Source organism: Psittacula echo (genome assembly GCF_963264785.1).
Source record: "Psittacula echo genome assembly, chromosome: 6".
Taxonomy (NCBI): Eukaryota; Metazoa; Chordata; class Aves; order Psittaciformes; family Psittacidae; genus Psittacula; species Psittacula echo.
The window spans coordinates 33,350,616-33,365,901 of NC_137743.1; the positions used below are offsets into that span (position 1 = coordinate 33,350,616).

At 41.0% G+C, this 15,286-nt stretch overlaps 1 protein-coding gene across 1 annotated transcript in view; it reads left to right on the top strand.

Annotated features, from left to right (window-relative positions):
* Positions 1 to 406: 406 nt before the first annotated feature.
* GPR39 (G protein-coupled receptor 39) overlaps positions 407 to 15,286 on the top strand; it is a gene marked incomplete at both ends in the record, with an annotated part of 86,298 nt that continues 71,418 nt past the window's right edge. Inside the window, one exon of the mRNA XM_080621300.1 lies at positions 407 to 1,274. Within this exon, the coding sequence (XP_080477426.1) occupies positions 407 to 1,274 (868 nt within the window). The remainder of the gene's footprint in view (positions 1,275 to 15,286) is intronic.

Sequence of the window (15,286 nt, forward strand, 5' to 3'; positions counted from 1 at the left end):
ACACAGAAACTCTGACTTCCTCCTCCTGGGGCAAGGACCAAAAGCTGCCTTTGCTTGCAGAAGAAGAGGCAAATGTTGAAAGAAGAGCAGTTCAGACCACAGAGGGCTGGAGAACGGCATCTTCACTTAGTAGAGAAAGGAGAAAAATCCAAAAGGAGCAAGAGATGTTTGCCATAGATATAGGTAAGATCTGAAACACTTTTGTGCTTGGCTCACTGACTCAGTGGCTGTTGCTAACAAAACCCACAGGTGTGGCTAGTTGAGACAGGTTTTTTGTGCCTGATTGCTCCAACCTGTGCATTGCAGTGAGAGGGGCAAAGCAAGAAAGGATCCATTTGCTGTGAATCTGAACATCAGAGAGGGCAGAAGGCTTTTTCTACCTCCTCTTCCCCCCAAGGGGCTTCTCATGGCAGGACAGACATCCTCTTCAGACTGTTCTGATCTCATTGACCACAGCCACATCCCTGAGTTTGAAGTGTCTTCTTGGATTAAGATCACTTTGGCCTCTGTGTATGTCTGCATCTTTGTTGCGGGCATCCTGGGCAACAGCATCACCATCAAGGCCACCAGGATCCTGCAGAAGAAGGGCTACCTGCAGAAAGAGGTCACAGACCACATGGTGAGCCTGGCCTGCTCTGATCTGCTGGTCATCCTGCTGGGTATGCCCATGGAGTTCTTCAGTGCTATATGGAGCCCCTTTTCTACCCCCAATGGCAATGTGGCTTGCAAGCTCTACTACTTCCTCTTTGAAGCCTGTAGTTACGCCACTGTGCTGCATGTTGCCACCCTCAGCTTTGAGAGGTATGTGGCTATCTGCCACCCCTTTAAGTTCAAGGCCGTCTCTGGACCCCGCACGGTGAAGCTGCTCATTGCTTTTGTCTGGGGGATGTCTGTCATAGTGGCTCTGCCTCTGCTCTTTGCCATGGGCACAGAATACCCCCTGGAAGCTATTGAGGGCTACCAAGGTATGACTGCCTGTGACAAGCCTATGCCCAGGCACCACCTTCCTGATCTGAAGCACAATATGACCATCTGTACCAGCCTCTCCTCCAAGTGGTCTGTCTTTCAGGCCAGCATCTTCAGTGCCTTTGCTGTGTACATCATAGTGCTGGGATCTGTCATATTCATGTGCCACAGCATGATGAAGACCCTGATGATCCACAAGGAAGGAACTGTGGCAGTGAAGGGTGGACTAAAACACCAGGAACAGTATCTAAGAAAAAGTGAGAGCTCGGAGGGCAAGAGCTCCAGGAGACAGATCATTTTATTCCTGGGTAAGAGCCATGGGTTACTCTGCCTCCCCTCCCCTGCCCCCTTTCCACATGGGAAGAAAGCCCAGAAGCCTCAGTTTTAGCTCACCAGGTTTACCTAAATGGGGGATATATGTTTTAAAACTGGGGCAAAATGATGGAGAGAAATACTTTGGTTGCAATGACATGTTTTTAAGAAACTGATTTTCCTGTGTGTTTTTGACTCATTCTTTTTGCTGCTAGAACAGGTGGGAGGGAATAAGAAGGAAAATTCCGTTTGCTGTCTGATATTTATGTTGTTTGATTATCCTGCATGCCTACATGCAGCAATATGGGTAACAGGGTGTTGCTGCTTGATCTTTGGGGTAGCAATAGGCAATGATTGCCTGGATATAAGGTAGTTCTACTTGTATGTTTTCCCATTAAATTACAAATACATGCATACTTAGTAAAGGCTCTCGATAGGACAGAAGAGTGTCTTGCAAGATCTGAAGTTTGTCCCACTCACAGGGCACGTCCCTGTTAATTCAGGATGCTCCCTGGAGGGTACTTACGTAGTCTCAGTAATTGTGGTTGTGGATGTGTTGCATCCAAGCATTAAGAAAGCTGGGCTGGAGAATTGATTTGGTCTTGCAAATTGCTGTTGCCCTCTTTGAATTTTTTTTGTCTGGTTTTATTTGAAGGCCTTGGAATTATGTTTGATTCTGATCTCTCTTGCCACATTTTTCAGGCAAAAACTAATCAAGCTGTCATTTCACCAACTTGAATCTTTCTGGGCTGTGATCCATGCAGTCTCCACATTTGTTGATGCTCTTAGAAGCACCCTTAATCATGCCCTGGCTGCATTACTGCAAGTTTTTGTTTTGTTGGGTTGCTTAGTATGATACTGGATATAATAAATGAACCATCTAGAATGTGAATGCAGAGTAGACCTAGTATTTCAGTGATGCTTTTTTAGAGTTCTGCTTGATATTGCAGAGGCAGAATTGAAACCTGTGGGTCTGTCCACTTCTAGCTTTATGTAGATAAGATATTTTAAGACATTTTTTTCTTTTCTTTTCCTTATCCTCAGAATGTACACCTAACAAAGAAATTGTCTTGTGCAATGCAAGAAATCATCTCTGTGGGATGGGAGGTCCCATACCTGGGTGATTAAAAGGGCTTTCGCTATACTTACTTCACTGAAAGTACTGATTTCTGAGGTAGAGGCTTAGCAGCAAACGCTAAATACAGCATGTTGCACAAAGTGAAAAAAGAGATAAGGCTCTGCTCTAAGTGCTGCTGCAGGATCCTTAAATGTCTGTGGATCTCTCTCCCCTTGTAAAATTATCATCCAGATCTGCGTTAAAGCTCAGTCTAAGATCCCAATCCTGTAGCAAGTTCTAGCTAGGTTGAGAGGTGAAGGTAAATTGCCTTAGCTTTTCTTCCCCTTCTTGATTATTGTTCGTACTTGGTGATGGTTTAACATGGAATAGGGCTCACCTAGTGCTGCTTGCAGGAGTGTTAAAAGCTAAGTGAAGGCAATTGGCTTTTGCTTTATCTTAAGGGAATTTGCTGTCAGTATGTGGCATTCCTCTGTGCTCTCAGCTTTCTGGAGCCACTAGATACTTCTGTAAATTCTCCAAAATCATTTCAGTGGCGAGATTCTTAATACAAGTCTTGCTAATTTACTTAGGTTGGGAAATAATAAACTGAAAAGGAAGAAACTGTGGCCTGCATCCTTAAGAACAATGCAAAGCAAATTAATTTGGAGATTTCATAAGAGTGATGCTTTAGGGAAGTTTTAACCCAGAAGAAATGAACATATAGATTGGTTACAAATCGCTGAATTTATATATAGTGATTTAGAAGTCCTCTTTGTTTTTCATTTAACAGATGGGTCAAATTAAAACAAATACTTGCACATTCCCAACGTATTTCACTTTTAATGTGAAATATAAATGTCAGAATGTAGCAGGATGTCTTTGAACGTGTAACAGCAATAAAAACAATTTAGCAGTTTCTTCTTCTAGCTGTTAAAATTGTTAAGTTCTATAAAATGGAGATTAAATTCATAAATGATGATGAGAAAAAGCTAAGTAGAAAACACAAGAAGGAACTGGTGTTTTTTTAGTGTCGCATCACTGTGTGGCACTTGAAATAATCATGAATATGAATTGTAAATGTTGAAAGACTGCTTGCCATAGGTAGTATGTACGCTTGCAGGATGGGCTCCAGATGGGGTGACACCACTGCTATAATGGAGGAAGGTGACAAGGGGCCAAGGGAGAGAGCTCCACCATGCTACACTGGTCTAGGCCCATGTGGGGAAGAGCTTTTGTCCAAGGAAGGTAGCTGCAAGGTTCAAATATTTCAGCTTAAAGCCCAGAGGGTCTGTTTGGGGATTTGAAATCGTTGGTGTAGAGATGTCAGTTCTTTCTGTTTCTGACTACCTTGCTACACTCACAGTGGAGAGGAGGGTCTGGCTCAATGGCTGCAATAAAAGCTCTATGCCTGGTGCTGGTGGTGGGGGTACTTCCAGGGGCTGTTCAGCTCAAATTTTGGTAGATTTGTTCCAGTCTAGGAATGCAATTTTGTCTCAGTCTTTTGAAGAAAATCAGTTTTGCTTTTATAAAGTAGTTTGTGCAGTCCTGTTCCTTCCAACTTCCTTCCCACTTGCTGCTGCCTTCAAGAAAAACATGATAGTACATGCAAGTCTCCTTAATGGTCCTGCTCCCGAAATGAGGCCTTTTGTGCTTTTGGATAGACTGGGGCATAATTCCTGCAATCTGGGTGTGTGTGAGATTTATTTAATCACCTTCTGAGTCATGTGGTAAAACTCACTTCCCCAGTGGGTCAGCCCATCCACACAAGCAGCATAGATCGGACTGGTTGACACTGTGTGGGTTACCTATATGTTTGTTGTTAAAGTAGATTTACTCATGTTGGGAGAGCAGAGCTTTCTTCTTGTAAAGGTCTATATGGGTCTCTCTGAGTATGACCTGTTATGAATAGCAGGAAAAATCTAGCTGAACTTAAGTTTTTGAGTGATTCATGGCAGCATGTGTTAATAAAAGTTTCCCCATGCCTGGCAGCAGAAACTGAATAGCTGTAGTGCTTATGAAAACACATGGCTGATGGCACTTTGAAACACAAGCTTTTCACAGTATTTAAAATCTCCTAATGTGCAGTCCACCGTGACAGGGATTGATTCAATCTTTGTGGCTATTCGATCTTGTCTTTCTCCTGTGGCTGTAATAGGCAAGGCAGTGACCAGAGGGCTGCCTAAATGGCCACAAGGTGCCACTGGGGACCTCTTGCTTCTCCAGCAGCTGAGCTGAGGCCTTTGCCAACATAGAAATGAGCTTTTAAGAAAGGTGAGTTTGGAGATTTATATGTATTAATATATATAAGTGGGTTATAGCAAACAAAGAAGGAGAATGTAATAGAAGGATTATGTAAAAGATATCAAACTCCAACTATTGCAGTAATTGTAAATGTTACAAAAATAAGGCACTTCTCATAGCTGAAACTATGTAAGTTAAAAACCTTTAGGAAATGTTAACAGGTGGCTTGGTCACTGGGAGAGGGGAGCAGTATGGGACAAGCCTCCATGCAAGCTACTGGTGGGATGGTCCTCAGCACAAGTGGCTCCATGGCAGCAGTGGCAGCTCACTGGCCATGGCTACATCCTTCTTAATCTGGTCAATTATATAAAGCAGCACTTCTACAAAAGCAGTTGTATGGTTTGTCATCTAGATCTAACTGAACTGAACTTGTACTCTACAATGAAATGAGTTTTGACTACCCCAGCTGAAAAATGTATTGCTTCTACAGCTTCTGTTATTCCCCTTGGCAGATTCCGTTTTGCTCTTCCACTAAAAAGTCTTAATTATTTTGTATAAAACAATCTCAGGCCCCCCACAGTAAATATGTTGAAATAAAAAAGTCCTTTAGTGTTGCTACATCCTCTGCTTTTCTTTGTATACACTTCCAGTTTGCCCTTTGGAGCAATACTCTTCTGTTTGCACAGCAGGGGGGTCCAACTGCATGGGGCTGCTGGGCACTGTGGGTGCTTCGGTGTTTGCCAGCTGGCATCTGGTCAGCGCTTTTTTGTCTCCTGGCCATGATGAAACATCCATCTATCCTGACCACTTCCTTCCAGGAAATGGAAATATCAAAGTAATCTGGCTGCTGTGAAAGTGTTGAGGTGGATGCACTAAAGCACTGATGTAACTGCATCAGTCGGTGAGAGCCAGAGTTGCAGCTGGACTTACATAACTGGAGAACTTGCTGATACCAGCGCAGCACCGTCAGCTCCCCCATGCCAACCAGGAGAGGTAATTCTCCCTGCTGTCTCTTTCCCATCACTACAGTACTGCAGCTTTTCTGCTGTAGGACCTTCTGATGTAAGATTAATTTTACCTGTGTGCCTGGACAACAAATATCCTACAACTTCTTTATTGAGCAGAGAAGGGCTTATCAGAATCTATGGCACTGCCTTCATCTTAAGAAAGACTGTGGTGTTTTTTTCTTTTATTTTTCTTTAGTCTAACACTTAAGTATGTCAAATACACTGAGAGTCGGCCTGAAGACAGTAGAAGTGATGGTTTCATGTGATGTGGTATGGTGCATGTAGCTTCAGCTCTGGTCTTCTTTATGGAACAATAGCCGCTAGAGGCTTTACTGAGACTCTGGTAAGTGCCATATAAGGAGAGTTCCTGCCTCTAAATCCACATAAAAAGGGCAAAAGGTAAGGGCTGGAAAAGCTAGACAGAAAGAGGTCAGTGACCTGACCAAGGCCACAAATGCTGTGGAGAGTCACAAATGCATCTGCTGAATCTTGTGCAAGTGCCCTGTCTTCTGATAAAATTTTGAGTTGGAAATTAAAAAGACCTTTTAGAACTTAAGATGGAGTACCATTTTTTCCCTATATACTAGTGCTGGCAGATTAATGTTTTGCTCAGAATAAAGGTATTGTGTGTAGAAATAGCCTTTCCAAAGATCACTAAGGAAATGTATTTCATAAGGCACTTGGCAAATGGGTTTTCAGGAGGCAGCTTACTTCAAGTAGTTGTGAAAAAATACGTGGTTGTCATCCTCAGATGACTCAGGCACAGTATAAGTTGACAATGGTAGGACTTGTAGGAAAATTAGATGCTTCTTCATAGGCCGGAAATTGGCTGGGTTTTTCCTCACTGAAAAAGGTAAAGCTTAGGGACAGAACAAAAATTGAAAGAATAACCTAATTGATTAGATTCTAGAATACAGCTCCAACTCATGTTCTTTAAACTCGGCTTCATTGACTCCTCTTGGTTCATTGCTTTAATCATTCCACTCAGCCGCCTTTCTTCAGAGACTTTCTTGGAGAGGTGCCTGAAGATAAATACATTGTAGGCTGGATATCATTTTAATCTCTGTGTTTTATATGGTGTCTCCATCTATATATTTCCGTGAGCAGGACTTCAAATTATGCCAGACAAGTAGGAAACTGTACTGAAATGTGTAGTAGGGGCTGAGCAGGTAAAATGAAATGCTTAGACAAACAGACCAGGGTCTGGCCATTCATCTGAATGGGACACCTACCCTCTGTGTAGTAAGCTTTTGCTTTTAGGTGCTGCTTCCTGGAAAAGAGATAAAAGCAGAAGATTTACCTACTGGTGTTCACTAAAATTTGCTTTCCTTTTCTCTGCAAAAGTATTAACCTGGTGTCAATGGCAAAACTGATCAATGCTACTGAATGCTGGTAGCATAAAAACGAAGTTCATCTATTCAACAGATGACAATGGAAAGGCTGCGTTCAGGAATCATAGCTTCTCCTTGCAATTTTGTACAAACCATCTCCTTCAAAGGACTGTGAGACTTCTGTTGGGCTAAAAAAAACAAAACAAAACCAACAATCAAAAATGTAGCCACAGTAAAATAGACTCAAGGCAAACTTCCAAAATCATATCTCTGTGTTCAGTTTTCCCACAATGTCATTTAAAAAATGAACATAAGCAGAAACCAGCATAATTTTTCTCCCTATTGTACAGAAAGCCATTTATCTACTGCTTTAACTGGACTAGTGTAATAGAAGATTGTGCTTTTGGCTTAAGCAGTCTTCCTTTCCTCCTACATCAAGGGCTGGCACAGTGGTACAGAGAGAAAAAGAATGGAAGAATAGGGACTAATTGAGGCCAGCACCCCCAGGGTATTTAAGGCTTTCGTAGTTTTAATGGAAAAATCTATGTGTGATTACACTTTGCATTAGAGTACTTAAGAATTGCTTCAAAATGAAAAGCCTGCAGCTTTAAAGACAACCTAACTGCAAATACTGTAGTCAGAGAACCAAATTCACTACTAGTGCAATCCACATAATTCTCCATATGTGATATCCTGACAGATATAGGTTCGGTGTACATATGACCACTGTCTTTGCTTCCATGTGCAAGAAGCTTATGAGGACAGTAAGTGATTTACTGGTACTTAGTGAAAATCATGGCCATGCTTCTGTCTTTCACCTAATGCCTACAAAGGAAACTGATGTTTCACCTAGTCTGCTAGTGAGCTATAGGTGCTGATGTGCTGCTTCAGCCTAGCTTTCCCGGTGGCATATGCAGCACAACTATCTTTCCTCTTCTTTATACTCTACCATCTGTGTTGTCCGTATACTAAGCGGATGGAAAAGATTTATTAAGTATTTCTGCTCTGTATTTGCCTCTACCCAAAGCCTTTAAGCTTAATTGAAGACTGTTACAAGTTTTGACCTTAAACTTAGTATTAATCTTTCCCCCTCCCCTTCCCCCTCTCTTTAATAGCTTTTATTGGTCCTCGGTTCTTCTGATATCCCCAGGGTATGTTAAGAGAAGAAAGGAGGGAAGTACAGGTAACATCCCTTGCTTTGGTAGCATAAGCCAAGAAACAGGGAGGGAGCTGCTGTCTTTGGGGAGCTGAGGACTGGCTGTGTCATCGCAGCTTCTGAAAAACAAGCTCTGTATAATGGCAAACCCTCTTTAGGACACGCTTACAAGAAACAGCCTTGGAAGCTGTCTCTTTAATTCTTTGATTAAGAGGTTATTGTCTTAAGCATTAGTGTTCAGATTTCTCTCTGTTTTCTTGCTACCTCTTCTGAGCTTACTACCTCATTTGAGACACCATCTCAAATGTAGATTGCTCTTGCAACTCCCCAGTTTCAGTAGATCATAGACTCATTTGAATAGTAGATAGATGACTCATCTGTGGCAAGTTCACAGATGATTTATTGAAGTCTTTACCTGTGAAAACTAAATGCATTATCTATTCCTCTATTGTTTCATATTGCAATTATATCACATTTCACAAAATTAAATCTTTTGTTTTCCTAGCTGATGTTACGACCATTATCTTTAAGCAACAATTGCTAACCTGTGAATTTTAATGGAAGAGAGCTTTAATATCTGCACATTTATTAGTAATGTGAAGCTTTCAATTTAGTCCTACATAACTTCTTGGTTTCCTGAAGGCAACATTTGTGTTAGAAACTGAGAACCAGCCAACTGCCAACCACTAGGTTAAAGATTATTTTCTTCCCTTTCATTGTTGTGAGTTCCTAAACCTTCAGTTTTACTGGATAGGTAGTACATTTGAAAAACTGTAGTTTTTCCTGTAGTAGAAGGAATTCTAAAATTATGTTTTCTGCTAAAGATAAACAGTTAAGATTTCAACTTAACATCTGGCACAATGTACTGTAGCAGCTTTTTATCCTTTCTTGAGGGCATGATACATATGTTTATGCTGTTAGATGTCAACCCTATGCTTAACTGAGAAAGCAGTTATCTTTCTGACCTCTGTTGTGGATGCATGAGTAACATAAAGGTAAAAATATTATGGATTAAATGAGTCTGCCAAGAACCTCTTAATTGTATAAATAGTGACTTACAATGAAAGGTGAAACTGAGAAAGAGGTCTGGTATTGTTATGAGCTAACTTTTCCTTGTTTCCCCTTAAGTTGTTTTAAGCCTGTGGTGCTTGTATTTAATTCTCTCTTAAAAGCACTTACTATGTTTGATCTTACAAATTTTTTCAAAAAGGTATTTAGATTTAAAGTGCAGCTTTTGGGGTTAGAGTTGAGGATCTCTCTGCAGCAAGTGTATGCTTGTAATGGAAACATGTAGAGAGTTCTGTGAGCACTCAAAAACCAGTTGACATCCACCTGCAAATAGGTGCAATGTAATAGGTAATAATCACCAGGAAGCTAAACTTGAGTCTTGACTTTAAAGAAAACCAGACACAGTCAGCATAAATGGCTTTCTTTTCTCATGTTTTATTAGGTAGCATCTGTAAAGATATTCAAAAGGCTGTTCTACTCACAGTATGTTAGAGATTGGAAGGGACCTCAAAAGATCATCTAGTCCAATCCCCCTGTCAGAGCAGGAACACCTAGATAAGGTTACACAGGAATGTGTCCAGGTGGGTTTTGAATGTCTCCAGAGAAGGAGACTCTACAACCTCCCTGGGCAGCCTGTTCCAGTGTTCCGTCACCATCAGTACTCCAGTCTCTAGCTGAGCCCTGCGAAAGAGCTCAGATACAGCCCCTTTCACAGGGTAGTCTAAATATTTTGCCCCTGTTCATATAGTGTTTCTGCAAATCCACCCTGCTTTGCTTCTCCATATAATATTGCCAGCATGCTTTTTGTTGAATGTAGTGATTGTCTGATATAGCTAAAAGAGGAGCTGCCTTGCACTCAGTCTTTTGTATTAGTAGTATATCTATGATGCTGCTGAAGATGATTTTGATTTGAAGAAATACTAGAAGACTGTCCTGATTGCTGCTTCCTAGAAAAATCCCTGGAGTTCTGTATATATGTTCCCCTTCCAGTAAACTGCAATAACCACAATTATTCTGGCACTTTTTCTATAAAGTGTAAAATTTAAATTCTGGAACTTAATGTTGTGGAGGCCAAATCTAAAAGTGAGCTCCAAAAGAGATTAAATGTAACCTTGAAGGATAGTGCTGTCAAGAATAAGATATAATTTCTACCTTAGGAAGTCCTGGTATAGCTGAGTGCCAAAAAGCATAGTGTGAATAGTACAGAAAAATCCCTCTATGTTCTTTCTCCCACAGATGTCTGTGTGGGATCATCACAGAGAGAAATGAATGGAGAGATGAGTCCTAGGTCTGTCCCAGTATGTCCGCTCTCAATCTCAAATTTTCTGTATATGCCAAAATAGGCAAGTAATAAGTCTGCTTCAGCCAGGTAGAAGAACATAAGCTTTTTAAGATGGTACAACAAGATGGTGAACATGAAAAAGAATAGACTAAAATGCTCTCCCTCAAGTTTTGGTTATTTTTTCCACACATCCCTCTGCCCTACCAAACATAAACTTTTCAGAAGAAAAAATGTATTCATTACTGGGTGTGATTTTATTTCTCTGTGTGTGTGTGCACCAAAATGTCTCATTTGATAAGCTCCAGTATCTGTTATTTTTTTTAAAATTCTTTTGCTTGTCATTATCTTTCCAATAAAGACAACTTCTGAGCTTCCTGATTTTGAAAGTGAAACTGAACTTAAATTTGTCCCTTAAATGCATTAAGGCTGAAGGTCCTCACCAACTGAGTCTCAGTAATGCTTAAAGATATCTATCGAAGGGAAGTTCTAGAAACTGCTATAACTGAGCCAACAATCAGAATTAAACTTCTAAGGTAACTAAAAATTGTAGTACAACATCAATAAGGTACACAGAGAATGGAGTAGTCTTTACTGTGGACATGACTTTAACGTGTCAGGTTTTTAACCATTAGATAAGAACTAATGTGTTCTGGTGAAGGACAAACAGAAGTCAAAAGCAAGCATGCTGATTTGTTTGCCTTTGCCCTTCAGACAGTGAAATTGCTAAAAGCCTTACAACTTTCTGGTGCAAGTTTATTCAATAGAACGGTTTGGGTAGGAGAGGACCTTAAGATATCTGGTTCTAACCCCCCTGCCATGGGCAGGGGTACCTTCCACTAGTCCAGGTTGCTCAAAGTCCTGTCCAGCATGGCCTTGAACACTTACAGGGATGGGGCAGCCACAGTTTCTCTGGGTAAGCTGTTCCAGTGTCTCACCACCCTCACAGTAATGAACTTCTTCCTAATATCTAATCTAAATCTACCCTCTTTCAGTTTAAAGCCATTCCACCTTGTCCTGTCACTACCTGTTCTTATAAAAAGTCCCTCTCCAGCTTTCCTGTAGTCCCCCTTAGGTACTGGAAGCTGCATTAAGTTCTTCTCAGAGCCTTCTCTTCTCCAGACTGAACAACTCCAGCTCTCTCAGCCTGTCTCCATAGGAGAGGTGCTCCAGCCCTCTGATCATCTTCATAGCCCTCCTCTGCACTTGCCCCAGCAGGATCACATCCTTCTTACGTTCGTGGCTTTTGTGATCTGTTTGGAATCTTTCTGATTGATTGAAAGAGTTGCAGATCTAAAATGGATGGAATGGGTCCTGCCACAAGTGTTCGGAAGATGTCATTTAAGTGATCTTTTTGTCTTGAAAGCCAAACCACTTAAATTCTAGGGGTAGTAATGATGACATTAACTCCTGCCAAAATGCGTAGAAGCATTTCCCGGTACTTGCAAATGTACACATACCATTGAAAGTCTTGGACAATAATTCTAGGAGGATAACTTAGCTACTAAAGTATAATGGGTTAAAGTATATCTTTTTTTAACCTTGAGCGTTCGTAGAATGCAACGTCTAACTACCTGTGTTGAGGCTGTAGAAAAGATGATCAGAGATGTGGAGACAAACTTTTAACACAAGCTAAAATGAGGTTGTATTGTTTTATGTAACGAAATGAAGAATATGGCTGCTTTGAGTTGTCTTTACATACAATGAGGTAATGAGTACCAAGGAAAGAATAAAATCTAGTTTGTACCCTCATTTGAAAAGCTTGCAAAACTGGTTCAGTAACAGCCATATGCAGAGTGACTCTGGGTACAATCATTCTGATCTCGTTGTGCAATGAGTTAAGCTTAGCAGTCTTGCTTGGCATCTTTAGAAATTGCTCAGGGAGCCCAGCCCATAAATTGTCACTCCTTATGTAAAGGACTTTGCAATTGCCTTTGTTTCAGTTGTAGAGCCGAGGACCTTCCCTCCAGTATGCACAAACCTTCCCCTTCAGCTTAGAGACTTGAGTCTGAAAGTTGTAGTACCCATGATTAACTCTGAGTTTCCAGAGCTTTAAATCCGTGTTAAGTATAGATATGCTAATTCGGTCTATTAAAAAAAAAAAAAAAAAAAAAAAAGAGCAACGGAAGAGCAAAACAAGAGAGTTCTGAAACTGTCACCTGCTGGTCTGCTCTGTGCAAGGGGCCATCATCCCTCATTTGGAGCAGTCCCTGAGCAAAGCCAGAGCAGATCTGATCTCTCTGTGCCTGTTGGTTTATGAGTGCATACCTCTTTTCTCTTCCAGTGCTCCTCTTGTGCCCTTTCCTAAAAGATTTTCCCCACCTAGTTTACTTGTAGGCAGCCTCAAGAGTTCATTATTGAAAGTTAATGTGTGTCGTTTTAAACTTTCCATTGTCTTGATTCCCTTCCCTTTTTCTATTCCTGCTCATATGCACATCTTCTGAATTCTAAAAAGCTTTTTGATAGCAACTTGAAATTCAAATGTCCCCTTTTTCTTTGTATTCTGGTCCAAGCCAACATTTAAATGAATTCTTTTATATTATAAAAAGCATATTGACAATTTAGGAAACATTGTCCTGCAATGCAAATGATCTGATATTACAAAATATTGCCATGTTCTCTGTATTGATCTAAATGATGGCATTGGCATAAGAGTTAATGGGTCTACAGGGGCCATGAATGAGTACAGACAGAAATCAGAAAATTTCTAATCATGAGAAGGACATGTTCAGGGACAGCCTTCCAAGTGGAGAGCTGGACCAAATGAGTTCAATTTCTGGGGTAGCAAATGCCATAATTTCTGCAAGTCCATTATGTGGTTGCCTGTGCTGGAAGTGAAGGTGTGTCTCTGGTCATAAAGCCCAGGCCTCCACTGTGTTGGAAGGAAGAGGTTATGTTTATTGCTCCTTGGTGTGGCACTTTGTGACTCCGTATCCTCCTTTGGGAGGGTGCTGAACCTGTAAAGAAGGTCCAGCAAGCTTACCCATGCTGAACATTTCCTGTTGCCAAAAGTAGGCTTTCAGAAGGCTGGCCTGGGACCATGCAACTTGGTGCACACATGGTCTGTAAGTGGAGGATCCATTCCCTCCATGTTTTAGTCTCTGAATCAAGGGCAAAATACCACCTGTGCTGCTCCTCCTCTTGCTGCTGCAGATCCATTCTACCAGCCTATCCTGACGCCCTCCTTCCCAACCTATGTGGCCATTAGTCTCTGTGCCAAATGACTGGTGTTCAAAAGCCTGCCTCCAAGTCCCTATCTCCAAGAGAGAATTACTTTAACCTTATCAAATTGAGGTGAAATTTAAAATGGCTTAATGTTTATTTGCTGACAGGCAGGATTGTCCTCTAAATTGACTGTCACAGCTCAAACACGACGCTGTAGAACCAAATCATAACCTCTTGTTGGCCTTCAATGAAACAATGTTAGGTTTGGGGAGTGGTGATCTTTTTTAGCCTCCCTGGATGTATGGATAGCATTCTCACTTTGAAGTTTTATACAATGAAGTTACATTTTATATTTGCATAATTCAAATAGATGAACTCCTCAAACAGGCACAGAGACTTGATTTCATTAACTTGGGATGCAGCCATTCCCATCTCTCATGCAAATGGCAAATACCTTTCCTGTAAGTATACTTTAAAGATTCATTTCTTTCTCTAATCAAGTGGTGCAATCCTACCCACAGGAAGCAGAATTGATTTCTGTTCCCTTCAGGCTGAATAGCACAGACTTTATTTGGGTTAACTTCTTTCATGAAATTTAAAGTTAACCCTTCTATGTGCTATGAATCAGCTGAATATGTTCCTGTTCACTGCTCTAACACACTGAAAATGCACACAGTGTAGTTTTCCTGCAAATGTAGCTGTCAGCTCAGGGAAGCTTTGCCTATTGTCATCAAGGATCCATTTCCACTGAAACCCTGACCTTGAAAGCTTGTTTTTAAATTTTCTTCTGGGCCTTGAATGCTGTAATTGATTATGGTTGCTTTTGAGTTTAGTTTTTAACAATCAAAGTGAAGAATTGCTCCCAAGTCTGTTACGATGTTGAAGGAAGGCAACTTTCCCACACGGCATGAGTAGTGTCAAAGAGCCACAATGGACTCTTGCAGGCCTTCCACAAGGCACTGACGTTTCTGGGTGGAAATGAAAAGGGGACAGAAATTCTCCTCTCTTGGAGCTGGCACCTGCAACTTTTGGGAAATGAGAGTACTCCACTGCATTAATGCAATTTTATAGCCCTCAATGGAGGATTAAAGATATCTGCTGATGTTCCAAGTTGCCTGAGGGAATAGTTCCTCACATCATGTAGTCTGAGCCTATGGCTGGAAATCCTGTCCATAGCAGCACTCAGAATTTCACTCTCCTCAGATATGTGGAATTGTCCACATATCTTTGATGTTTCCTGATTCATCTTCTTCTATCTGGTTTGCTGTTCCTGGTAATAAAACTCTGCATCTTATTTTCTGTCTTTCAGTTGTATCACTTTTCACTTCGATTGTCTTATATTAGTTGAAAATGATAGCCTGACCCTTGGCCACTCTTCCACTGTGCTTCTCTGAAACATTTCCCAGTGCTTTCATTGAAAGCAGGATGCTCTGCTACATTCTAATGAAGAGCTGCTTTAAAAACAGCAACAACAACAAAAAGGGAAAAAACATATTTTTCTCAGTAATTTTGGATGCTTAGTTTTCCAGTTCTCTTTGTCTTAGAACACAAAGTAGTGATTGGGGAGAGGTTTTTTTCTCAGCACCCAAAGTGAATTTATGGTGTGCTCTCTGCCTCTTCTAGCCTGTAGAAGGAAGCAGTAGGAAGACAGCTGCATTGAATGGCTCAAGAAAATCCAAGATGTCCTGGTTTTTCTTCTTGTATCAAAGGAAGATTTTACTCTGCAACTAGCACTAATTAGTAAACCCTCCCTAAAGCATACAC